The 27,878-nt window shown below is 40.7% G+C and overlaps 1 protein-coding gene across 1 annotated transcript in view; it reads right to left on the bottom strand.

Moving 5' to 3' along the window:
* prkceb (protein kinase C, epsilon b) overlaps window positions 1-26,736 on the bottom strand; it is a 66,810-nt gene extending 40,074 nt beyond the window's left edge. Inside the window, exons 1-2 of the mRNA XM_079473198.1 lie at window positions 25,764-26,736; window positions 3,331-3,394 (exon numbers count right to left, since the gene is read on the bottom strand). Coding sequence (XP_079329324.1) covers window positions 3,331-3,394; window positions 25,764-26,111 — 412 coding nt within the window. The 5' untranslated portion in view covers window positions 26,112-26,736. The remainder of the gene's footprint in view (window positions 1-3,330; window positions 3,395-25,763) is intronic.
* Between the last annotated feature and the right edge of the window lie 1,142 nt (window positions 26,737-27,878).

Genomic DNA, 27,878 nt, shown 5'->3' with positions numbered 1-27,878 from the left:
GTCTCGCGTATTCAGACCTTAATCCTGAAGATTCGCGATGAATTCTTATTGCCACCTATGTAAATACGACTGCTTACTTCTTCGATCGGACGGCGTTGTGTTTCTTTCCAGGCGGAGTGTTTAAGAACACGACACGTACGTCTCCCCGAAATCCGGCAAGATTCAACCCATCAGATGACGACTCCGGACGTGCTGAAGTGTTTGCAGAAAAGTGCATCAGACATTCAGTTAACGGTCCGTGGGTGTGACGTCTAAGGCTGAGACTAGTGTTTAACAAGCACCACTGGATTTATAGCTGTGATTCGCTCAGTTTTATTGTGGAGTGACTCGATTGAAACATCACCGTGAACTGCTGCCCTTGACCGTCTCCCCTATGACTCACTTGATCTTGTGTCTCCAGCAAGTCTCCATCGGATGTCTTTGTACCCCAGTGTCTATGAGTCTGTGAGAGGCAAGTGATGTTGAGCAGGACTGACGCAAGGCAGACAGACAGAGTCTTTTACTTATGCATTACAAATTCTGATATTTAAGCAGACGTCTGTATTTAATCTCACAGCTGTCTTGAAGAAACAGCTCAGTCTGATGTTTCCATATGTGGCAAAGATGACTCTCTCTCTCTCTCTGTATTTCTCTATCAACACTCATGAAGCTCTTCTCATCCAGTCCGATGCCTCATCCAAAAAGACTAACAGTGCTCAGAGTGTGTGTCCTTATGCGGTCCTCATAAGCTTCAACAACATTAGGGCTAAGTCTGAACACTAGGTTTTGTTCGCTGTCATTATTGATTTATCAACAACTGAGTCTCTGTGGTCATGCTCAGGTGACTTCAGGCCAAAGGCTGAAAGGCCATTGGTTGTGTGCTACATACAGTATGTGTACTTCAAGAGCTCAGACACTGGCAACACGTCGCTAGTAGACAAACACACTGAGGGGGGTTTTCTACGACCACAAAAAGACAGACCCAACGCAGACTCCACAGAGTCCAACATGCACTGTAAATACTGTACCGTTGTGTTTTAAGTTTTCTAAACATGACAAGAGTAATAAAATAACTTATCCAGCTGGGATCTGGCTTTATAGAGGCTAAATCAAATCCTTTATTATCGGGTACAAAGCCCCCTTGGAGAGACAATAATAGAAAAAAAGAGCTTTCCAATCCGACCCATGGAGGCTTCTCTCCCAAATACAGTTCCAGGAACAAGACGGCCTGTTTTCTGAGGAAAACTAAAAGAACAAATAATGTTTCATGTATGACATTTACTTCAATGATATGACCGAAACACTGACAGATCTGAATACACTACCGTTCAAAGTGGAGGGTCAGTTCACTGAAATGTATTACACTTCTGATCACTAGAGATGGCTCTGAGACGCATGTAAACACCAAGTGTAAATACGATCTGTCTGGTCTGACCACTTGTGTAAACAGTGTCTTAGCGAGCAATATGTGTGGTGATCTACGGCCTGTGGTTTGGTGTGCCACTTTCCCAGCCCCTCCGCTGTTGCCCTGCGAAGACCCCGGCACTGCATTCCACATAACCACGTGACCTACTGTCAGCCCTGGGATCAGTTTCCAACAGACCAATTGATCAGTGACAAAACGGTCCAAAAGCAGCCAAAAGCGCTTCGTGTGCACATCCGTCTGATCTGAAAACCCAAGGCCAGTACAGAGCGGACGTGTGCCCACATGAGATCTGCACCTGCAAAGTGCAGAGGAAAGCAGCAGATCTGCAAATCATCGTGTGCGAAATGCACAAACTTTCGAAAATGTGACTTCAAAGGCCTTTTAACTAGAACATTCCCCTAAAACGCGTCAACTTTAGAAGTTGTTTATCATCAATAACTATAAAACAGGAAAATGAAGCCACAGTTTGGCAAACGCTGATAAATGCTTGTCTTCTGTCACTCTTTGATGACTCACCCAACTTTCATATGGAGGAAACGTTAAGTATTCACTTCCTGATGCAAACAGCGATTAGAAGCAATAAGTCACATAAACTCGTACTTTCCCAGCAGTGAATTGAATGGTAAGGGCAACATTTCAACACATGCAGGTGTGCGGCAATGAGCTTTTCAACAGCCCGTTGCCGGTCACCGCTGACAGGAGAAATTATTGTGAAATGTCTGGCTAACATCACTACCGCTGTAGGGGTAACATGAGACTGTACAGACGCAGGCTGACACGAAGCATCTAGATCAGTGTTCGAGACAAGAGGTCATATGCACCACCTCAAGGGGTAGAAAAGAGATGAAGGAGATCCTGAACTGGGCCATCTCTGATGTGTGTCCAGGAAAAAGTAGCGGTATAATGACAATGATTGGGGAACATCTGAGAGATTGTTTGAGTAGAATTAGGCCACGCTGGATCTGGGTCCAGTGATCATGCAGTACACTGAGGGCAACAATCATATGACTCCCAAATAGAGAGAGAGAGAGAGAGAGAGAGAGAGAGGGGGGAGGTAGGGAGGGGAATAAAGACTGTAAAGAGCTGTTGAATTAAATATGCAAACAAAACTGGAGTTTTTAGCGTTGAAAGTTCACATGTTGGAAAGTCAAAGTCTTATGTATTGTATGTGTCTTCATTTATATTTTGGACATTTGTTTTGCACAGTTAGGGGACAACCTTGATAAACCGTGAAAATTACATAAAAATGACTACAACACGGGGGTCTCCAAAACCCAACAATAACTTTGCTATTTGACGGAAGCGCGCACACGTGATCAGGTGCAATCGAGCGCTACATGCGCAGGGACTTTATTTATTAACATAGGAATCACAGTAATAGTAAATGAAAAAACCCACATAGATTTAATAACACGATAAACACTCCTCACGACATTAAAACGACAATAAAAACAAAACTTCAGTATATAGAAAGAAGACATCAGAAAATAGAAAAATGTTTATGACGCGATTGCGTAGGTCCATTAGGGGATGTCAAATAGGTCTCTTTGATGTCAAATTGAGCATGCTTGGAATATTCAGGATTATGAGTAATGTAGTATCCATGACAACGTCATGTTTACGTAACATCAAGATATTTGAGTCATCTTAATCGATTAAGAGATAAAGAACGAATGACTTATTTTAGGGTGGTTGCAGTTAATGCTTAGGCAAACTATGGCATCAACCCTAGTACCTGTACTTTTCAGGAGCTAAAAAGAGAAAAGCAGAGGAAGTAAAGCGAGCTCACAATACTTGAGTATACTTTTTCATGGTCTCGCCTAGTGCCTCACAACCCCCGGCCCTGGTCAAACCGCCTTACACGTCTTACGGTAAAATGCTGAATGTAATAAAATGATCAGATCTTCAGAATGCTGTTGTCTTACCTTCACTGGATGATCCAGACAGGTCAATAATAACATAAACCTTTCCCTCTGGCTCCAAGTCTATCTGCAAGAACAATCAAAGAATGAAGGTTTTAGAAACAGAACATCTTTAAAAATATTTAGAAATCTCAACACATGCTCAATGAAAACATATGTCACTACATGAACACATCTCAAACAGCTACTATATGCTGGTGTTTTGTTTGATTTTCTTTGTCAATGACTTCGCTGAAATTAACGGACCATGAAAAATGTTTATTATATTCTATTTATCGGAATTTACTATTTATAGGTATGTGTTTAGGTAAAATTATAAAATTTGTTTCTTTTTGTGAACTACTAACAATATATTCCCAAATTTCAATTAAAAATGTCTTTTTGCATTATTTTTGGAGAAAATTTAAAAAGGAGAAACAGGTATAAGTAAATCAAAAGATGCTCTGTATTTTTTCAGACATAAAAGAAATGCAAAGAAACAAGTTCATATTCACTTTTAAGAAATACAACAGAATTTTTTCTATATGTATTTTGGAGAAGTTCGAAAATATTTTGCATATGATAACCTTGATTTTTATCACAAAAAAGTCTTGTCAGTCTTTCAAATTTTTGTTTTTCAAATGAAATTTTTTTGTCCATGTAATAAACAATAACACATTGACAGTGAATTTTGACAAATATATAAATGAATTTAATAGACGTTACACTACAAAAATACTGTAATGGAACTGAAATGAAACAGAACCCAAATGCAGACAGCCCTCGACAAAAACATTTTATTAGACATGAAGACAAAACATAACTCAAAATCCCTCAAGAGGGAAAACAAGATGACAAAACAACTAACTTAAATTATGTAGATCGGGGAAACAGAGACGAGGTAGAAAACCGTCCAGCACAGCACAGCGAACACAAGCGCATTAAATAGCAGAGGAACAAAAGAGGGCAACAAGTGAAGGGTGTGAACTGATAATGGGATAATGAATGACGAAGAAAGGGGGCGAGGCTAAACGCAAGACAGGAGAGCACATGGCACAAAGAATCAAACAATGACCACGTGCTTCCAAACACAAACACAAGACATGTGACTCTCATGATTCTGTCACTCCAAGCTAGAAACACAACCACAAGAAGGGCAGGATCATGATAAATACCTATAACCTCTTGATCATTACGTTTTACACACTACCTATGGAAGCCATACTCAATAACCTTAACGAAAATAATCCAGCCCACATGGTCAAGATGGAACAAATAAAATGCAGAGTGTGTGCAGCAGGAGAGGAAACAGCACGGCGTGGTTGTGAACATGAGTCTTGTGAGGATTGTGCTGAGGCTCAAATGGCCCATATTAGAGGCGGTTCTCCTCTTAGCGGCTAATGACAGCCGAACGACTGCTCCATCAAAACCAGATTACAGCAGGAAATGGAGGGAGGATGTGAGGATGAGTGGAGAGATTTCTACATGCTGTGAGGATGTGTGTGGGAGTCGGGTAAGAGGCAAGCTGTCTCATGTTAGAGCAGTCGACACAGGTTTTACACAGGATGCACCAGTGCAAAGGAAAACTGCTTGCAAGTGCACTTATATAATCACATGCAAATTTCACACCCCTAAACCAAAGACCCAGCATGAAGGTAGCCGAGTACAATAGCTGAGATTTTTTACACACTTATTAGAAATGACGTACACCTTCAGCCGTGCCTATTGAGAATGTGAAGCTACGTCACGCTGTGTTGAATGTTGCGTCATCTTGGGAGGATCGTGGCTAGTGCGCTAGTGTGAATATACAATTTTGTTTGTTAAATAAATAAATAAATATAATTGTAAGCTCGTTCTTGCTTTATTGCAACAAGGGTGGTTGATTCGACCATGCCCATGGGCTTTTTATTTTGTTACACCACTTTTTGCCTTTAAAATACGGCATAATACAACAACTTCCCAAAAGCATTGTCTGTTATCTACCCACAGCTTACTGAATTTATGAACATTCAAATGTAACTATCAATTTACAAACAAAATGTGTCTTCGTAAGCCCTACAGCTGCTGTTCAGATTTCTTTCTGTATGCTGGAAAATAAGATTCAGTATTATTTCTGTCAAGATTCGAGACCTTTAACTGATCTGGAGTCAGGATACTCCAAACATATTTTTTAATTCTACAACACAAAAAAATTATAATGAATTACTTGGGTTTAGTATGAGATGTTATACGGTACAAATCCACCATAGGACGTTTGTTATCCCGAATGACCCCGCAACCTTCTCCCTTCCTTCCACTTCCTATGATGTCATGCTGAGGCTGATCTCTGAACGCTCTGCATCCCGCAGGTGCTGCCACACACCAAATATAGCAGCTAGTCACAGCAGGAAGATAGAGTGAGTGAATGTTTGAGTCTGTGCGTGTTTCTGGCACACATGTCTATGTGAAAAACATTGTGAAAGTAAATGTTTGCGCTGAGCTCGGTCTGTAATGCCCGAAAGAGTAATTTACACATTTGTTGGTGAAAGAAATGAAGGCATAAATAACTCCTGACCCACACTAATAAGGCACTATTAAGTGATGACAACGTTAACATGAAATACATACCCCAACATTCAAAAAATATATAAAATGTTTTGTTGATGAAATAAAATGTGTGTTTATAGATATAGAATAATTATTATTTAGCAATAATAATAATAATAACATGACAACATTAATAATAGTAATAAAAATAATAATTCTATTACATTGTACAATTATAATTAATAAATTGTGAATATTATTTATAATTTTGATGAAACACATGTACAGCACAGTCAGTGGCAAGTTACTGAACCAGTAGAGAGGAACTGTGAAATGAAGATACCATCCAAATGTTCCTCATTGTACTGTATACACAGCACACTGATAAGATTTTTGCAGAAGCAATGAAGCAACTTTCCTATTATGATATCTGTCACACATATACGCCCAAAACCACACACATACACACGAAGATGAACTGCTTGGCAAAATTGAATTCGTCTCACCCGGCTTCACACCTCATGGCCCCACGTGTTTAGATTAAACTGACATATTTCGACATTTCGCTGAGGCCATCTCTAATGAAACCCTGTAGAAAATCTTTTAAATACCTCACGTGTTTCTCATAGACAGCTGTGAGATCAAATGATAATAATCACATCGTGCCTCTTACTGGTGCGCAGATGTTGCACGTATACAAATATAGCTTAAATGTGATGTGTCAACTCTGAAGAGCCAGAAAAGAAAAACCAAGGTAATAGTTTGCAACCAAAAGTCACAAGATTTTAATAAATGTATCATCTAATTCTTCCCAAACCAAACCATTTATGAGTAGCTCTATATTATTACTGTACATCAGTCGTCGTCTTTTTGTAACTCTTTTCAAACTTTAAAACAGATATTTGATTGAAAGTGACATCATAATACTGTCTGGCCCTTGTTTTTGTGTGTGTCTAAACATGGCCTGTGAATGGACAAACTCAACCTAGTAAATCATTGACAAAAAGACAGCTAAAGGTACAGTCACTTTGACTTCAACCCCAAACATGCCACTTTTGCTTGTATGAGATACAGCAAATTTAAGAACAAATGTTATCGACACACACACACTAACACAATCTATATAATACGAATAAGGAAATAAAGATGCTTAAGTATTAAGAATGTGGAAAATAATCATCAGTGCTGTTGAAACTGTATATATGAGAGATGTCAGAACAAAGAGCCATGTCAAAAATAAGTGAATAAAGGATGAAAAGTATAGAGCCGGTGAGAGGCCACAGCTGTTGGGGCAGAACACAGAGATGTGTTGTGTTTTATATCTCAGATGACACTGTGTCCAACCGTCTACAGAGTGTGTTCATGAAAGACCTGATACACACCAGACCTCTACAGCTAATTGAGACCCCACTGAAACACACAAACACACACACACCCCTGGACATAGAAAAAGAACATATCTTCAATTGATATACTCTATTTTCCTACATCTACATAAAAAACTATCATGCAGCAACTTAAAGAAACAGTTCACCCCACAATAAAAAGTTTATTATCGTGTAATCATTAATTAACAATTTATTTGTTTAATACTTGTATGTGACTCTTTCTCCTTTGAAACACAAAAGATATTTTGAGAAATATGTTTTTTTTCTCAGACTGGGGTCCATTTTAGTTTGTTTACCAACATTCAAAATATCTTCTTTTGCGGTCAGCGAAAGAAGGAAAGTCGTAGAGGTTTGGAATGACATGAGGGTCAATAAATGAAAAAAGAAATACATTTTTTTGGGGTGAACTATTCCTTTAATGTGTACAGTAAGTTCCCTTTCTATTGGTCTCGCGACGTTGTGTCGAGACTGACAGAATGGGGTTTGACTTGAAAACCTATCATCTCCGATTATACTTTGAAAAGGCAGTTGAACTTGGCGAATGGGAGGTGTGCCCATTTATTCACCTTTTGTCTTCGGATCTACGACACAGAGCAGAGGAACTCATCCTGGAATTTTGCGACGTCGCCTGGGCGTTTCAGTGTCTGGTCAGATGTGTCTTCAAAGTGTCAAGGTTCTCGAGTGGTGAGACATGGAGAGAGGACCCAGGTGCAGGCAGCGGGTAAGGGGTTAATATATTTTAATAATAAATAATAAAACATAGACCCACGTGGGGGTAACAGAACAAAACAAGGATACAATAACATGACAGGACTAAAACTAACTACACTTAAACAAGACTTAAATTAACTTTTGCCATGAACTACAAATAACTAAACTAGAGTACAAGACACAAGAACTCACCACACAAACCACAATGAACCAGCACAAGACAGAAGACACAAGGGCATTAAATAAGGGAGCAAATCAAGAGGGAAACAGGTAAAGGGCATTAATCAATAACGAGGGTAACGAGAGGATGGGAACAAAGACGAGACCGGAGAGAGAGTATGGAAGGCCATAAGAACAATAATTGTCTTTCTCCGCATTAAACATGAGGTTCTGTCATGATCCTGCCACTAAACCAAGAGAAACATGACATGATGCGGCAGAATCATGACACAAAGAGCATATATTTCTAAAAGAGCAAATTCTCCTACAGCGTGCACATGTCACTAGGCATGTGTCTTGGGTGCAACCGCCCCATCCTCGAGCCAGACAGGCACGATATCTGTGTCACATGTCTGGGTTTCCAGCATGCTGAAGAAGCGTTCGTGGTAACATTTTACATTTACATTTACATTTATTCATTTGGCAGACGCTTTTATCCAAAGCGACTTACAAGTAGTTTTTTATACAGTGGCACATTACTGCAGAGCAATCAGGGGTAAGGTGTCTTGCTCAAGGGCACTTCAGTCATGACCTGCTGGCACTGAGATTAGAACCAGCAACCTTCTGATCACAAGCCCAACACTCTAACCATTAGGCCACAGCTGACCCCGTATTTACCCCGTACAAGCTATCTGCGGCAGCGAGCGGAGGTGGTGATATGGGAGTCCCGCGGGCGAAAACCCATTGCTGCATTGCCGCGGACCGTCCGGGCCCCATCACACTCACTGAACCTGTCTCCTATGGGTGTGCAGAGGATGAGATGTCGGTTGCAACATCGGGTGGTGACTTTCTGACTTAAGATGCTGAGGACTCCCTGCAGCTCCCGGCTATGGCCAGTCGTGCCTAGGAATAGGCTGACGCAGAGATGTCAGCCATGCTTGCCCAGACCGCAGTGAGCATTGGTCGACAGTACAGTGCACTGCACTGCCTTCCCCGCAGCTCATGACCGGACTCTTGGTATCTGGACACGGAACACGGGCAACCACGTTCCGCCCCGGTGTCATTTTTCCGGCAGTGCAACTCAAGTTGCCTCCGCCCTTCACGCCGTGGGCATCCTGCAGATCCACGAGGCTAAGCAATTGAAGCGGTTAGATGAGGGGTAGCGCTTCCCAGTGCTTCTTACGGTGTCGGGCGGCCTACTCGCTTCCAGAGTAGCAAGGCCACCGCCTGTACGGCAGGTAGAACCTCTCGTTATTGTCACAAGAATTGATGCCTTACTACACCACTGGATGGTTACAAATCGTGAGGACGCTCACTCGTGACTCACCCAGGCCAGTCAGTGTCGTTCTGCTTGAAATCACGATGCGCCACAGCACCGTGGCGTTTTCGACAGGAACCCTATTCTGTCAGTCTGAGAGGAACTCCAGTTCGCTGCAGCAGCCGGCGCAGCGCCCGTGGCAGTTAACGGGAGTGCCTCTCAAATTCTTTAGCCCAAAAATGTGAATGAATGGGCATTCATTCCCCAGGTTCAATGGCCTTTTCAAAGTATACTCAGAGATGATAGGTTCTCAAGTCAAACCTCATTCTGTCAGTTTCGACACAACATCTCGTTCCCTCCATCACGGAACCGCGGTTACATCCGTAACCAAGATGTTCTTAATACAAAACATTTGGGATTGTTTTTAAGTTTTGGGTCATCCATATGTTTACTGTTACCCATTTTGCCATTTTACCTATTTACATATAGAGACTTTATCTTCATGTCAAATATTATTTCCTTTTATTTCTTTTGAATTTCGAGTGATATGTGACCTGGGTTCACCCAAAAACATCACTTACACATTCACAATACATTGCACACAAGACTCTACACAAGACTGTTTACTGTAGAACAAGAGTCCAGTGCCAGTGTGTGCGTGTGTTAACATGTTTACAAGCTTTGGTATGTGCGTTCAAGAGGCGACAACCGTATTTCAAATCAGAGACCTAGAGTTAAAAGCATTCCTGACATGCATTCTGTCTCTTTGTCTCTCTAGACTCCTTCATGACTGTTCACATTGTACACTCACAGGAAAGAGCCATCACAAGTTACATGTCTTTAATATTTCAACTGCTCCACATTTGAGCAATGTGATCAAATGGACAGGAAACGTGGAAATGTTTGCTTCTTGGATTTTTCTTGGTGTTTTCAAAAGTTTCCTACTGTACTTGTCAGTATGCACTCATATTGGCCAAAGTAGCTGCATTCAAGAGTCAAAATGTAAATTTCAATATGAAAGTGGAAACAAATTCAATTAAAAATGTTCTTTTGCTGTGCTTTATATTCCCACTGCACACTTTCTATTTTTGTGCCTTTTTTATTTCCTTTTTAAAGGAACATCAAGGACAAGATTACCTGAAAGGTTGTCTGAGCCATTAAAAATACATTTTTTGTTTTGGGACAAGAAAGTTGGTATCCGAACAGCACAGCCCCCCATTCACTTCTATTGTATGGACCCAAAACCCCTGCAAGTGAATGGGGGCTAGTTAACAACATTCTTCAATATATCTTCTTTTGTGATATGTGGAAGAAAGAAAGTCATACAGGTTTGAAATGACAAGAGTGTGAGTAAATGATTCTGGGTGAACTATCCCTTTAAGCACCAATTGCCCTTCATAGACTGCATGTCTTCTAGTTCCATTACAGGCACTATTACGTTCATGTAAATTTACTTAGGGAACAAAAAGAAGTCAGAGATCGCATCACATGAGTGTAAACTCAAACCATGCCGTCTGAGACCTCCACAAGACCAACATCTTCATCTGTCAACTTCAATTAGAGCCCCTGTACTTACAAATGCACCCATATGAGCACACAAACAACCTTACAAAAGAAGGCCTTCGTGGATGCTCTTCTTCTCTTTTTTTTCTTGTTTTAAGTCTTTGGGGACTTTTCCGAGTTATTTTGTTATTTAAGGAATGTGAACTAGAGGAAACATGTTCCTCTGCTCAGCACATAACAGGACGGTAGATGGTGCGTTTGTCTTTCTCCACAATCTAGAAATCTAGTTGGAGCTACAGCTACAAAGGTTTGAGTAACGGGTCAGGTTTTAAACAACACATTATTCCTCTATGATGAATGAAACTAAATTAATAATTTCATAGTTTTCAGGCGGACATCTCAAGGTCAGATTTTGACAGAAACCTAATGCCCTGGTATGTACAAATGTGTCTGGTTGTCTGCCAAGACATGTTTCTGTTCACACCTGGTATTTCTATGGTGTCTCCTGAAACAAGCTGGGATCAGATTTTGTCAAGAATTTATAGGCTTACATGGCCAGACCTGTGACTGCGATAAAAGATCTTTCACTGTCCTACTGTCCAAGAACCGCCCACTTAGACAGGAAGCGCTGTCTGACAGACCAACATGTAAAGCAATCAATCACAGTTTGTATTGTTGTAAAGAGCTATTTATGGGCTGGTTTATCAGACATATGTTACAGCATACTGATAGATCGACGAATTTTTTTTTGAAGAACGCTGGTAACCAAACTACACTGGATTTCTCAAAATATCTTCTCTTGCGATCCACAGGAAGTGTCAAATACAGGTTTTGAAAGACATGAGAGTGAATTCTATTTCTGTGAACCACCACTTTAAAATGTAATATCTGCTTTAATGTAATATATCATGACATGATGATTGTTTGACAAGTTTTTTTTAAAGGTTTATCAGATAAAGCACACCACCGACGCTTCCCATCTCCAGCTCTCCTTCTGTGGAAATCAACAGTGATAAGCAGTCTTGATATCGTTTAATACCGCCTCCCCAAATCTCGCTGGAAAGTAAATGTGGGAGAGTGAAAACAGGAAGCCCAGGCTACCGTGTGACTCAAACGCACCGCTGGTATTTTTAGCTGCGGCCCGGCAGTACCCCGGCCCCTGTTTCCTCCGGGGGCCACCGGGAGGATACTACTGTCCACTTCTCTGTCGGGACAAGGCCAAGATAAGAAAGGGTCCTTTCAATCCAGACGGCTTTTATATCGGTCCTGTCTGTCAGTAGTAGTGGCCTTACCCCAGTGTCATTTCGAGGAAATAAATATCAGACCACTGCTATGTGAAGGGTCCTGATACTGCAGAGACAAACACTCAACAAAACTGACCTAATGTTGCAAAAATGATTGGTAATATTCGGCAACATTTTTAAGGATCCTGGTCCAACCCAAAGCTTTTTATGGCAGATGGTTGTGACTGCATATCGCACAATGGTAGAAATGTGAGAATACAGAGCCGGATGTGACCCAAATGCACCTGCAAATTGTTACGAGACTTTGGTTGTTTACGGTTGTTGAGCAAAATCACAACCTGCTGCAGATTTGTGACTCATTTTATCAAATTTTCAAGTTGAAACTATGCATGTCATACAATTTGTTTTAATGTTTTTTGCTTTTAACTCAAGTGTTACACTCATGACAGACTTTTCTATTGACATAAATGCAATATAATATATATAACTATGTGTTCAGAGGTGTATAAAGACCTTACATAATGAAGTGTTATGGTTTTATTACCTTAGAATGAGTGATTTTCATCAACATACACTGAGGGTCCCCTTACATGGAATTCTCCATGTTGTATCTACAGTGGCCCTAAACAACCTGCAGAGCGAGTTTCATAAATATGTTTTCTTCTTCTGGAAAGAAGCGCATCCAGTGTGGACAAAGTTTATAATTTCTTACAATGGATTCTATTGTCATTTGTCGCGTCACATCGTACAGGTCACATGCCGTGTAGACGGGGTATTTGGAAAGAATTACCTAATTCATTACTCTTTTAAAAATGTTACTTTGTTGACAGAACCAAATTCAAATTTATTGTATCATAGTTTAATATAATAATTTCATTAAGTTGTATTTCATTTGCCAGAAAATGTTTATGGTATTTAATAGTCATGTGGTAATGCTAGATCCATATTCAGCCAAGATTACTTTAAGCGCTAAATATCTGTGGTGAGGAAGGCGGGACGAGAGCCGTGACGCGGGGCCGGTGGCGTGAGTGATAAGTGCAAGCAGCTGTGCGCGCACCGGTCCCACATCTTATCTCGGAGGAGATTGGGAGCTTAAAAGGACGATCGGCAGGACTGTTGATGAGAGAGGACCAGGCCCGGACATATGTTTAGTTTGTGTATGTTTTATGGCCGGCAGTCGACCGTGAGGTGGCTGCCGGTTACTTCAGTGTTTATTGTTTATTTAATTAAAGTTTTATTGTTGGAATGTTCGCCGGTTCCCGCCTCCTTCCTTCCCTTCTATGGAACTTTATTACATTGGTGCCGAAACCCGGGAGGAAGGAGGGACATGCTGTCAAAGAGCCCTCGCTGCCGAGGGTGATCGCGGTGCTGAGGAGTTCGGGCAGCGCGGACGAGGGAAGTCCGCGAGTGGCTGCCCGAGGTGGTGGTGCTGGATCGAGAAGTTGGATGGGACGAGGACCTCGCTGCCGTGCTCCTGGGTCGAGGTGGGGTGGCTGCTGTCCAGGAGGGAGCCAAGGCCCGTTCGAGGTGGGCCGAGCCTGCTGCCAGCCGCCATGATGGGGAGGAGCAGGGAACGGAGGACCAGCTGCCCTCAGCTGGAGGGCCATCGGCGGCCCCCAGGGGGCGGAGAAGAGTTTCTCGGCTGGCTGAGGACCGAGCGACAGCGTGTCAGGGAACCGGACAATTTTTTTTCTTTTCCTCTCTCCCCTCTCTCGTCCCTGTCGCTCCGGGGGCTCCCGTCACCGTTCTTTCATCTCGCCGGTGCATGGCACCAGGCGCTGCCGACTCCGAGACTGGCTCCCCGGGGGGGGAGTAGGTACAGTCTCGGTGGTACCCCCCGGCCTGTAAGGGGTGATGGGGGTATGTGGTGAGGAAGGCGGGACGAGAGCCGTGACGCGGGGCCGGTGGCGTGAGTGATAAGTGCAAGCAGCTGTGCGCGAACCGGTCCCGCATCTTATCACGGAGGAGATTGGGAGCTTAAAAGGACGATCGGCAGGACTGTTGACGAGAGAGGACCGGGCCCGGACATAGGTTTAGTTTGTGTATGTTTTATGGCCGGCAGTCGACCGTGAGGTGGCTGCCGGTTACTTCAGTGTTTACTGTTTATTTAATTAAAGTTTTATTGTTGGAATGTTCGCCGGTTCCCGCCTCCTTCCTTCCCTTATAACGAACTTTATTACAATATCCCAACAAATGCTATCTATGCAAATGCTATTTTTGAAAGAAGAAAATCAAAGACAGGAAAAATACTATACATACATTTTTTTAAATACAATACCTCTAAATAAAGGTTCCTGACAAATGCTTAAACAAATACACACTACCAAAGTATTTGAGTAACATCAACTGTAGGCTTGACGCAATGCTCAGTGATATACAGCTTCACTTAAGCCAAAACAAGTTCCCAGCTGGTTTCAGATAAAGCTAATGCAAGATCCCAATTTCATAACACATGATTCAATAAAACCATTCACCTTTCAATAGCATGTTAGGCAATCTATTTATATTAAGAGGTTCATATTGAATCATCTGGAGGTGATGGAGGTGCATCTCTATCACAGCAAACTGTTCTATTCACACCACTGATTAAACTGGATCTGAATGAATGAACAAACAAATGAATTTCGTTGTTGAACTGCATACAGTTCATTGGCTGCATTTATCAATTACAGATTGGTGTATAAATTCTTCGATAAAACAATCATGTTTTAGCGGAACAAGAAAAATAAGATATTTTGAAAAATGTTGGTAACAGAATCGTTGGTCCCCATTGATTTGCATTGGTTTCATGTCCGTACAATAGAAGTCAACTGGGACCAGTGGTTTTTGGGTTCCAACATTTTTCTAAATATTTTCTTTGGTGTTTTGCAGAAGAAAGAAGATCACACAGGTTTAGAATGACAACAGTGTGAGTAAATGATGACTGCATTTTCATTTTGAAGGTGAACTATTTCTTTAAACATGACTAAGCAAAACTATCTGCTGCTGGGAATGTTCACAATCACATGTCATAACTTGTAGATGGTGTACTGAAACATAAAAGAGACTTGCTCAGGTTGTATTGAACCAGTTAAGGCGGTAGCAGGCACTTGAATGTGCGTCATATACTGTGGATGAAGAATTGTCTGAGATCAAAAGCTATTTCAAACTGCCTCAAAAGAAAAGGTTGCTGCGGCCCTGCAGTGGCAGGACAGTGACCACCAGAGTCAACCCACCTAATTTCTCAAGTGTTTGGCCAAGACTCTAGTTTACTTATAGTTTAAAATCAAATTGCTCTCTTTAAAGGTGAAGTCTTCTGTGGCATTACACAGAAAAGCAGAATAATAATGACTTATCTTAGACAGGCTTCTCAAACACTCGTGTAAAAAAATACTATATAATTTTTCTTTTATACAACTAATATTAATTTACTTTTGACTACCATTGTGATTTTTCCTACTATGGCAGTCAATGGTGGCCAAGAACTGTTTGGTTATAAGCATTCTTCCAACTTTCTTTGTGTTCACCAGAACAAAGAATTATATTCAGATTGGGATTTTTGAGTGAACTGTCCCTTTAATGTGTTGAGATTTGCCTTACAGTACAATAACTTGTCTGTTGGCATTCATATGTCAATGTTCAATATCTCCGTTGATTATGTTCCTCATGTATTTAAACCCCATGTTCTCCTCAGTTCTTGGTCTGCTTTTGTTTTGTTTCGTTGTGTTAAAGAATCCCGTGTTTACTTTTTTGGATTTCTACTCCTTTGTTGTGCGAAATATATATACATACACATCTCATCCATGACAACGTAGAGAAATGCAACATTTGAATCCTTGGGCCTCTGTGCACGCGCAACCTTCCCTCCAACACACACACTTACCACAGTACAGGAAGGTATTTGACCTTACTTTGCTTTCCGATAGAAGTACACATACATCATTATACCATCGCACTTACCACATGATTCATTAACAATGCTACTCCAGACATGAAACGCAACAAGCCAAACACAGCAAGACCGTTTTCACCAAAATAACACGTAATACAAGTACAAATCACTATAACACATATGTATTATGTTCGACGTCCCCTGTGTACTCTTCAGCGGAATAATGGAGCGGGCTGCACACACGGCAGACACTGCCTCCCAATCTGATCATAAAACCAACACAGACTAACGTACACAATACCAGTTTTAAAACCGGTGACTTCAGCAGACAGTAAACAGAGATTCACCAGCAAATAAACTATGATTATAATAAATCTTAATATTAAACCGGAACAGTGAACTAAACGTATGGAACTAACAGTAGTAAATTGCCCATTTATCTGATAAAATGTCACTGTTATGCAGAATAACAGCAAATATGCACAATATGTTAAATTTAAGAATGACCAATGTCTCATATAAAGCCAAGCAACAAAAACAAAGGTGTGGCATGATCCTGCCTCACCTTGTCATGCTTTTCCAGCCTTGTGGCAGGATGATGACAGTCCCATATGTTTTGTGTGGAAGCACATGGCCATTGTTTGTTATGATGGCCATGTGCTCTCCTGTCCCGTCTCTACCCCGCCCCCTCATCTAGCTTCCCGCCTGTAATTATCCCCTCCACCTGCCTAGTGTAATTATTCCTTGTTAGCTCCACTATTAAGTGCCCTTGTGTGGACTGTTCTGTGCTGTTTCGTTTTGCAGTTATACTTCCCTCTTGTCCTTGTTCCCCAATGCTTAGTCCTGTCTAGTTCCTTCAAAGTGTTCAATTTAGTTAATCCTGTTTCTCTTGTTTTTTTGCCCCCTTGTGGGAAGTCTTTGTTTTCAAGTTTATCTTTCTTCAGTTCTTGTTTTACCCCATTGTGGGTCTTTTGCTTTGCATATAAAAGTTTTGAGTTTTGTACCTGCTGGGTCATGGTAAAATACGCTATGCTCCGGGATGAGCCAAGGCCTCAGCCGGAGTCAACTTTACGGCTCCATTGGCTGGCACTGGGGGCGCTGCAGCCTTAGCGGTCGCAGCCTTGAGCACCTCCGCCCTGTCCGCCTCAGAACCTGCTGCTTCTCCCCCGTCAGCTGATCTCCAGGACAAGCAAGGAAGTAGGGAATCCTGGGGTAAGACTTCGGACTCCTCCTCCTCAGAGCTGGCAATTCCCCCTACCGCTTCTTCCCAACCCACGGTGGGATGGTACAGCCTAGGAAGAAGAAGGGGAGGGAGGGGACTTCTAGTCTCCAGCCACAGCCTTCTCATGGGGCTGTCCCAGGGGCAGCACCCCCACTGTCGACCCATATGTCATCTGCACAATCTCTTGTTCCAGTGGCTGTGTCAACACCCCCTGTTCCAGCCGTTGTGTCAGCTGCAGCTCCTCCAGTGTCGGCCCACGAGTCAGCTGCAGAATCCTCTGTTCCGGTCGCTGTGTCAGCTATAGCCTCCAGTGCGGCCTATGTGTCAGCTGCAGCCTCCCCTGTCCCGGCCGCTGTGTCATCTGCAGCGCCCCCAATGTCCACCCATATGTCCGCAGAAGCATCCTCTGTTCTAGCTGCTGTGTCAGCTGCAGCACCATCAGTGTTGACCCATATGTCAGCTGCAGAATCCCCTTTTCCGGTCGCTTTGTCAGCTGTAGCCTCCCCTGTCCCAGCCCAGAATATTTGTGGGTAACTAAGTGGGTATTTATGATTATAGATTGAAATAAAATATGTAACTACAAATTCTTTTTTACCAAATAAAAAAAGACAACAAAAGTCATCCATGCACACTACACTGGAAGCTTGTCTGTCATTGCTTGGAAGATATTCATTGCGTGATATGTTGTCTTTACTGTCATAAGAAATGTACAAAAGATGTCACTGGAGTTGTACCCTTTCAAAAACCCTTTCATACCAGCTACAGCTTTTGATTGTACTTTTTCTTCGGAAAATATGTATTATCGAATAATGTGGCAGTCATAGTAAGAGTTTAACAGTCAATTGTCTACATTGATGGAAGATAGCAGCAGATAGCAGAGGTTGAAAAAAACTATTACATAACCCAATATAAGGAAAATCATGGGGGTGGGGTTTTTTAAGTTTACACAGCCAGCAGACCTCAGCATCCACATTTCCAACTGGCCCCACCATTGAGATTTTGGTCAAAGCAAATGGACATGAAAAGCTCCTGCGAAGAGCTGCCTGGGTTGAACAACATAACACTAACGTGCCCTTTAGAGCTAAATAAGCTTACATGTGCAGGCATGAACCAGGAGCGGCTGTCTTCGAAGTAGGTGTGTGTCTGTGAAGCTTGTGGGAAAATGAGTGATCCTTGTAGAAACTATAACCAAACATCTACAACCTACTCGCACGTTCACACGAATTGCTCCGAAGTTACGCAAGCGCTGCCTGTCTACATCTGTCCCACAGGCAGATGATGTTTTTCACGTGCTAACCTACACTTCCCTGTTTTGACACACGTAGACCTGAACAGTCAGGAATTGTGTTCGCCAAGGAAGCCAGACGTGGGCCAGTTGAACCAGCCAGGAAGTGAGTAAAAATTTTGCAGTGTTGTAGACTATTAAACTGGTATGAACTGTAACTGTATGTATGTACTTAATATTAAGAGAAACGTCCGACCAGGCTGTGTGATTTGGGGAAAATATTTAATTGCGATTGTTTTTGACAGACATCGCGATTGCAATTGCGATTTAATTAAAGTCAAGCTTCAGCTCAAATTTTGTCAATAGTGCACAGCACAGTATGCAGCGTTTAACTGTGGTATTTAACTGTCACTTGCATTTAAAATCAAATAAGTTTTTATAATACAGCAACACGTTGTCGAGAAAGGGCAAACCGCAAATAGTCGCTCTATAATATAAATGTTCTGTATTGTGATTTTGTCCAATGGTATTGCATTTATAAATCAGGATTTTAGCAGCAGTGTACACTATTATAGTTTGCATTAAAACAAAAGAGTTCGGTTCCAAAAGTAGTTAACTTTCTAAATAATTATAATAAATAATATTTATTATATTCAAATAAAACTATTATTATAACCCTTAAATTTGAGATTTTAAAAACCATTCAGCGCTAAAGTATTAAAAAAGTTACTGCCTGTTGCAATTGAGCCCATTTATACCATTATCAACTCGTCAATCAATCTAGGCCATGTCCCTTTAAACTGGCCGTCACCAAGCCTCTTATCAAGAAACCAAACTTAGACCCCAATGAACTAGTAAGCTATCTTCCTTACCTGTCTAAAATACTAGGAAAAAAGTAGTGTCCACTCAGTTATGCTCTTTCTTACAAAATAATGACATGCACGAAAAATTTCAGTCAGGCTTTAGACCGCATCATAGTTCTGAAACTGCGCTCATTAACATTACAAACAACCTGCTTATGGCATCAGATAAAGGTAACATCTCACTCCTAGTCTTGCTTGACCTTAGTTCTGCGTTCGATACTGTAGACCATAAGATACTTCTAGATCGCTTATACAATTATACCGGTATTGAGGGACAGGCACTACAGTTATTCAGATCTTACTTATCAGACAGACATCAATTTGTCCATTTAAATGGGGAATCCTCAAATCTAACGCAAGTTAATTATGGATTACCTCAGGGACCGGTTTTAGGATCCTTGCTATTCTTCATATACATGCTGCCCCTTGGCACCATTATTGGAAATCATGGAATTAGCTTCTATTTTTATGCATATGATACTCAGCTATACATATCATCAAGACAAGATAATTCTTCCCAGCTATCCAAGTTGGCAGAGTGCATCTATGATATAAAACATTGGATGACTAGTAATTTCCAGAAATTTGTTAATAAAACACAAATATTACGTATCGGACCAAAGACACGTTAAAAGAATATTTCAGATTATAACCTGCAAATTAAAGGCTACACTGTTACACCAACAGATACAGTAAAAGATCTAGGTGTTATATTTGCCTGCAACTTGTCATTTGGAAATCACATCTCAAATGTCACAAAAACCGCCTTGTTCCACCTTAGAAATATTGCCAAATTACGAAATATTGCATGTGTTGCTGAAGCAGAGAAGCTTATTCATGCATTTCTTACCCCAAAAACTCAACTACTGTAATGCAATACTTAGTGGTTGTCCTGCATCATCAATAAACAAACCACAGTTAAATCAGAATGCAGATTTCAACCAGGTCCAGAAAATACGATCACATAACCCAATTTTAACATCCCTTCACTGGCTACCCCTTAAATATCATATTGACTTAAGGTTAATTTTATCACTTATAAAGCATTCAACAGTTTAGCCCCTACCTACATAACAGATCATCTATCATGTTACAATCCATCACTCTCTCTCCAAACTCCAGACTTTTGAAAACACCTAGAATAACTAAATCCACCAAAGGGGGTTGAGCTTTCTCATAAGTAAACTCTGGAATTGCCTTCCCGATACTATTCAAGGGTCAGACACACTCTCCCAATTTAAATCTAAATTTTCAGCCAAGCATTCACTTAAAGCATAATATGCTAAATAAATAATAATTAATGAAATAATGAACAGCAGCTATGCTAATTATTCTCTTAATGACCTCCTTCCCCACCACAGATTACTCCAGGCCCAGATGAAAGTCATACGTCCATCCCTAACTAGAGATTACGCCAGCTCCATTTGAAAATCCTGTGCCATCCTCCTGCGAGAGCTTGCGGACTAACTGACCATCCCAGCTCCAGCCTAGGCAATTCCATCCCCAACCAAGAGCAAAGACGGACTACTTGTCGCATTAATGCTAAATTTACATCACATAACAGCAGTTCGAAGTTATACCTGCCCTCAGTTATATTATGCCATTACTATTTTGCTTATAACATTCCTCTGTTGTCTCTTCCTATTTTTCATAGTCATTTACTCAAAATCTGTGCAGCTGTGACACATCAGAGGGGACCTGACCCTCCCGACTGAGACTGGTTTCCCCAAAGTTTTTTTCTCCTGTAAAGCTGCTTTGGAACAATGCACATTGTGAAAAACGCTATATAAATATATTGAATTGAATTATTTGCCTAATATGATCGATCTGACTCTGCAGAAGCCATAATCCCTCCTCTCTCTCTCTCTCTCTCAAGCTTTCTGTATCATATTTTTCACATAGCAGCCTCATGCGATTAGCGAATCGCAACGCCTCACATCGCGATTCGATTTTGATTAATCGCTCAGCCCTGGATTGTATCAATGATGCATATGCATGCATATGATGATGTGTACTTTTACATCTTAAAGGGACAGATCAAAATCTGTCATTATTTAATTTAGAGGAACACAAAAGATTATAGAAATGTCTCAGTGGATTTGTGTTTATAAAATGGACGTCAATGGGGGCTAATGTTGCGTGGTTACCAACGTTCCTCAAAATATCATAATTTTTGCTCTGCAGAATTTCGTTTTGGCGAATAAGAACACAATGAAAAGTTTCTTTATTAGTTATGTGAGGCAAACAAGGTTTGAAACATCAGGTGTATCAAAGCTAAAATGCTCAGCTCTGTTTCTGTTTGCAAATTGTAGGCAATAAAGATAAGTGTAATATTATTTGAGTGCACTGCACATTACTGTACCAGGCACTTCAGATTTAATCTTACTACGTCTAAGAACAAATGGTGCAGACAATTAAATACAGATACTGTATAGATTAGTATTTAATTGTCTTGAATGTTGAATGATAGCCCGACGTTCTGAGCTTCACTGTAGACAACATAACATATTTGCCTGTCGAAAAAAGCCAACACTTAAACTCACTAGGCCAAGCTTGGTGAAACACATTCATCCAAGATGGCTTTAAGCTAGAAAGTGATTGGATTACATAAAGTGGTTTATGTCTATATCTGTTTCATATTCATTTCAACTCTACTTCAACTAATATGTCCATGTCCTTCAGGCAACCTCTCTGAATATGTGATTTGTGTTGTGTAAATAGGTCGGATCAGGATGTCCTTCATCTTCACACAGATGTAAATATTTCTGCCTTTAAAAATAAGGAATCCTGTGCCAGTGCAATCTAAGATGGCAACATAAAAGCAGACGATTGTAGCGACACCACCACAGCGGAACCGATTATGGAACATATGATCATAATTCAGATCTCCCTCTGTCCCTGACTACAAAGAGCAGAACATCCTCTGGGGCCAAACCCATGTCATATACTGTCCTGCACACCTGCCATATTAGGAACATTAAAGGGACAATGCTGTACAGATAGTGGACATCTATTAATATTCAACAGAACTATTCTGTACTCCAGGGCTATTCACTACGTTTGTCATGGGGCCAGTTCATGAAAAGCATCCCAAATGAGGGGCCGGGAAGATGTGGCTTGCAATATGAGGGATGACACAACAACAACAATAAGAAATCAGTTCAATCATTTTTTTCTGTTTACATTTTTCTCAATTCAGTGTTTTCCGTCCTTTACTATACAAAAGAAATATATTTGCCCACATGAAAAAATACTTCAGTATACCACAGTATTCGCTTATAAACTATAACATGCAGTAGATACATTGAACCATACTGAGAAAAATACCAATAGAAATTAAAAAATCTTAAAATCTACTTAAATAATTTTACTAGCAAATTTACTTTAGTTTACTTAAGTAAATAAACGCACTCAATGGTTGAATAATAAAAAGAAATCAAGAGGGATGGTGGGGTAAAATGTGGGTGTGTTATAAGATATACAAGTTAACCAGACTCTTATTTTGACGGGTAGCCGCAAAGGCTGTTTGACAGTTGCTTTTCTCACATGAAACAGAAACAGTTCATGTGTACGCTGCTGCTGCGTTGTTGCTAGAAGGGATACAGCTATGCCCGGAAGTGGTGCAAAATCTCACCATATAATTACAATAAATAACATTAGCTACACAAACCCTAAACCTAATAAAAAATATGAATGAACTGTTGCAGCGTGACATAAATTATGCGGTACTGAAGTGCGAAAACCCGATGGAGGTAGCTGTTTCTAGTCAAAACCTATGTGCACGTGTTCTCTGAAAGCTCACGCAAAACAATTGCAGATGACATATTTAAACACCATGTGAATAGTTTGAAAGTTATTCATGCACAATTTGAATTTTTTTAGCTGTTCGGTGCTACTTTCTGGTTAAGTTTGCATTCTGTGCAATTCCACGTCATACATTCCTGGATTCCGTGATTCAATCACATCCTGGCCCTAAATATGAGAGCCTGTATGTTGTATTTTTATATTTTTGCCCCATAAGACCAATATTTTTCCTACATTTAAACATGCTGATGTTGTATTTTAAACTGCACAACAACAACATCTGTGCATTGTAAGGCGCCGAAGCAGGATTTTCTACACTGAAACAGGTTCACTTATTGTATTTTGAAACTGCATAACAAACTGCAACCTAAACTGGTGCGGCTAACCCTCTGACGCACTATTCTCCACCCCAGGCTCTTACCTCTGTACTTTCGAAATGGTGGTCTTATTCGTGCTAGCAAAATGTCAGGAATGAAAAAAAGTTCTCATCCGTCTTTGTCCTGTTCACGGTGTCTCACAGAAGAGACGGCTTGCGAGTCGCGTGCGCTTTTTCACACGATGCTACCTGAAGGGCTGGAACGAATTACATCGAGGGCCAGGTTCGGCCCACGGGCCGCCAATTAAAGAGCCCGGTGTACTCGTTCTGTATTGACATAGCATACTACTCATTGATAAAGCGTTCTATTACTGATTTACTGCACTTGACTGAACTTGAGACATCTGGACAGGGCACGGAGGAAAGAGTTGATGTTTGACAGGTGTCAACACAAAAGTGACACATGAAGAATAATGTATTTAAGAATAATCATTTTTTGTTTGAGAGCCATATCAAATAAAGTTGATCACTTTTTGAAATGCTCATAAGTCAAACAAATAAGTCAACATTTTTCTTTAAGAATTAGGAAAAAACTTTCATTGCCATACAGTATATTGATATGTTGTGTGATACACTGTTAAATTTATAGATGCTTCATGGTGCCATAGAATAAACCTCTAAATTGTTCCATAAAGAACGTTTAACATCCAAATAATCTTTCTGTTTCACAAAAGGTACTTTTTGGTGAAAAAAAATTCTTCATATCATATTATAAGAAGGGAAGAAAGAGATGGTTCTTCAAAGAACCTTTGACTGAATGTTCTTTGTGGAACCTAAAGAGGTTCTTCTATCACATCGGACTGAAGAACCTTTAAACATTTGAACATTAAGAGGGTACACTCTTAAAAATAAAAGTGCTTCAGAGGTTCTTCACGATAGAAGAAACATTTTTGGTTCCACAAAAAACCATTCAGTCAAAGGTTCTTTAAAGAACCATCTCTTTCTTACTTTTTTATAATCTGGAGAAATATTCTTTGCCAAGAACCTTTTGTGTAACAGAAAGGTTCTTCAGATGTTCAATGTTCTTAATGGAATCAAAAGGTTCTTCTATGGCATCGAGAAATCTTTTGAAACACTTAAATGCTTAAAAGGTTCTTAACAGCGATGCCATAGAATAATCTTTTTTGGTTCCGTCCAGTCAAAGGTTCTTTAATGAACTATTTCTTTCTTACTTTTATATAATCTGAAGAACCTTTTCTGAAAAGTTAAACATTAAACGTTCTTTATGGAACCAAATTGTTCTTCTATGGCATCAAAGAACCTTTTAAAGCACCTTTTTTAAGAGTGTATGGCATATAAAAATACAGAATGATAATCTGAAGAACTTAACTGAAAAGTTCTTAAGATGTTAAAGGTTCTTTATGGAACCAAAAGGTTCTTCTATGGCATCGAAGAACCTTTTAAAGCACCTTTTTAAAAGTGTATGGCATGTACAAATACAGAAAATACAGAATGACTTCACCAGATGATCAATTTTAGAAAAATGTTTTCTCATTAATAATAAAAAGCTCTGTTTCAATTTATGCCATTTCTTGTACAGCTTATACTACACTTTGTGCCCAGGAGCTCATAAATCTGAGTAAATTAAATCCTATAAACAAATATAATGCTATTTTATCATTTGAAAATAAAGTGAAATAGATATACTATATAATGCACGGTATGCGACTATTGGGGTTGGACATTGTACACATTGCAATGTCGATTCGAATAAATATTGTGCAGCCGCACTGTCATATCTTAAACAGTCTAAAAGATTAACCTGATGAAAACAACAGCCTTTTTATTTCACACTGAAGCTACAGTACATTGTGAACATTGAAATGTGCAGCTGGTACCTTCTAAAAGACCTGATTACAAATCAGTTTCATCACTGTAACCTAATATTCCCAAGGACACATCAGTAATATTAAATAGCATTTGTGATCAGCCAGTTCGGTAACACTCTTTCAGGTTAACCTGACATGCATGCCATACCTGCCTCACCATGCGGCATCAGGTTGGCTTTGCAGATGCAGATATATTTATGACAAGCAGTAACACCGTCTCTATGCAACAGGGGTTATCTGAGCATTCATCTGAGGCCTGGCTTTACTGCAGAAATGATGCAGGTGGCATCAGAGCAAGAGGAAAGCAACACAAACACACACACACCTGCTGCTTGCGCAAGACCCCAGTGATGTCAAGAACACTGAAGGGGAGGCCTGTGCTGCTCACACTGCAGTATGTTGTCGTTTCTATAGTTGAGAGTGAATGTGTGTATTTACTGTTCAAACATTATACATGTTTATAAACAACTAACATTACCCAGTCCTCGAAGTGTTTGCTGCCGTTTTGCAGCAATTCCTCGAACTGAATGGTGCAGTTGGCCACAAAGTCGTCGTAGCCGATCGGCGCGTCGTGAAACACCGACAGCTCGATCTTCCGGCCGTCGTGCACCTCCGTCCGGAACTCATCGTGCCAGGCGGGACTGTTCGTCCTCTGTTTGGTCGAGGTCTGACCCACGCGAAAATCGTCCACGTTGAGGGCGATGTACGTGTCCAGCAGAAAGGTCTGCGTCTTGGGTCCGACAGCGTGTCTGAGGGACCAGGCTGTGGGCTTTAGGTCCAGAGCCTCGCAGATCTTAATCTTCAACAGACCGTTAAAAACCACCATGGCGTTGCGATGTCAGCCACTTTCCCGACAATATTCCACTTCAGCGCCTGGTTAATACTTCAACTGGTGTGGGCTATCTCACCGTCCACGACCGGTTTGTTTTGTCCTTAGGAGATCCAAGCCGAAAGGGAGTCGGTGATCTATGAACACCCTACATGTGGTCTCTCCAAACACCGCTGGCGAGATAAGTTGGTCAGATGCAACGAACCAGCATTCCACACCTCAAAATATGCCAGAAATAAAAGCTTGGTGTCCTGAGAGCGATCCGCGATCCTCTCTCATGTTCCCTCTTCTGGCTGGAGCACGGGATGCGTCTGTCCAGCCAGATCTCCTCCGCGAGGAAAGTTATCCGTCTTTACATTCAATCCAAACAGGAGAACGGTTGTTTTTAAAGGTTCCGCACTCTTTCGCTTCTCCCAGGATCCGTCTGTATACTCGGTTTCCTGCAGACCTGCCTCTTTTTCTCCCGACTGTGTGTGTCTGAAGGTTGCTGCAGGAAATGCGCAAAACACGTCAGTGGGTGAGAGCGGAGAGGGCTGAGTGCGGCACCGTACCCGCTATGTGCTCAAGCATCATCCACAACACGGCTGCTTTTCGCATCGTGCGTGCGTGTGTGTGTGTGTGTGTGTGTGTGTGTGCGTGTGTGCGCGCGTGCGCGCGTGTGTGCGAGCGCCATGTGTGTGTGCGTGTGTGTGTGTGTGTGTGCTTGTGAATACAAAGTGGTGATAATTACTCCTGGCCCAAATGATTCAATGCAGACAGAGTCGGGTCTATGTTCATGCACTGTCAAGGAGCGGATATCTAGCTACATGATTTCGTTTCATTTATTATTTTTGATCATACGCACAACTTATTATTAACTGATGCGCAAAATGGGGCGTTTTCCACTTTTCAATTTTTCTTTGTTTTCATTTTCTACGGATGTTGACAATGCACTGCCATCAGAAAAATGTATATTTGACATTGACCTTATGTGACTCGTATTGAGCTACTGCATATAGTCATGTATAATATGTTGTTGACATGTTTAATTAGAATGTTTAATATAAACTTGCGGTGACGATTTTATACACATGCAAAAGAAAGAGAGAAAAGGATAGAAAATGAAATATATGAAGGAAAAATAATAGAATGTTAAAATTTATAATAATAATAATGTATTAAAAATATTTTAGTTTATTTTGTTAAAATATTAATAGTCCAATCGGAAGTCTGAAGAACACAACTCCAGCACGTTGTGACCCAGGGTCAACTATTACTATTAGCCTGCCAAAAGCGCCACCCTGTGGATGGAATTTCTATTACAGCTCCTATGATACATCCAGGTTTAGATAGCTATATTAACAAAATACGCAAAACCTGCTATAAATTATATATTGTATTTTTTTGCGTATTGTTATTCAATGCTTAAATGATATCCGAAAATATCTTCTGCAAAACCACAAACAATGTATTAAACTTGGTTGCATCTTTGTTACACTTTCTATTAGATTGCTTAAGGCAACTGAACATTTGATTTAAGAAAATTCTTTGCTAGGACAAAATAAGAAAACGATTAAAACCTGCGTCATAATAAATCAAACGTAGCATTCAGCATATTGCAGGCCAGTAGATGGCAGTGTCCATATACGTCTTTGGCTTACATCTAATATGTTTTTTGCCTGTCTTTTACAAAAACTTTATTACATCATCATTTTGGCCCAACATGTTATTATTGATTCAAATGATTATATTACATATTCGCTGGACATGGACGTGCATATGTGA

This window comes from Barbatula barbatula, assembly GCF_947034865.1.
Source record: "Barbatula barbatula genome assembly, chromosome: 14".
Taxonomy (NCBI): Eukaryota; Metazoa; Chordata; class Actinopteri; order Cypriniformes; family Nemacheilidae; genus Barbatula; species Barbatula barbatula.
The sequence above is the reverse complement of the archived record's forward strand: the minus strand, read 5'-3'. Positions and strand labels throughout refer to the sequence as shown.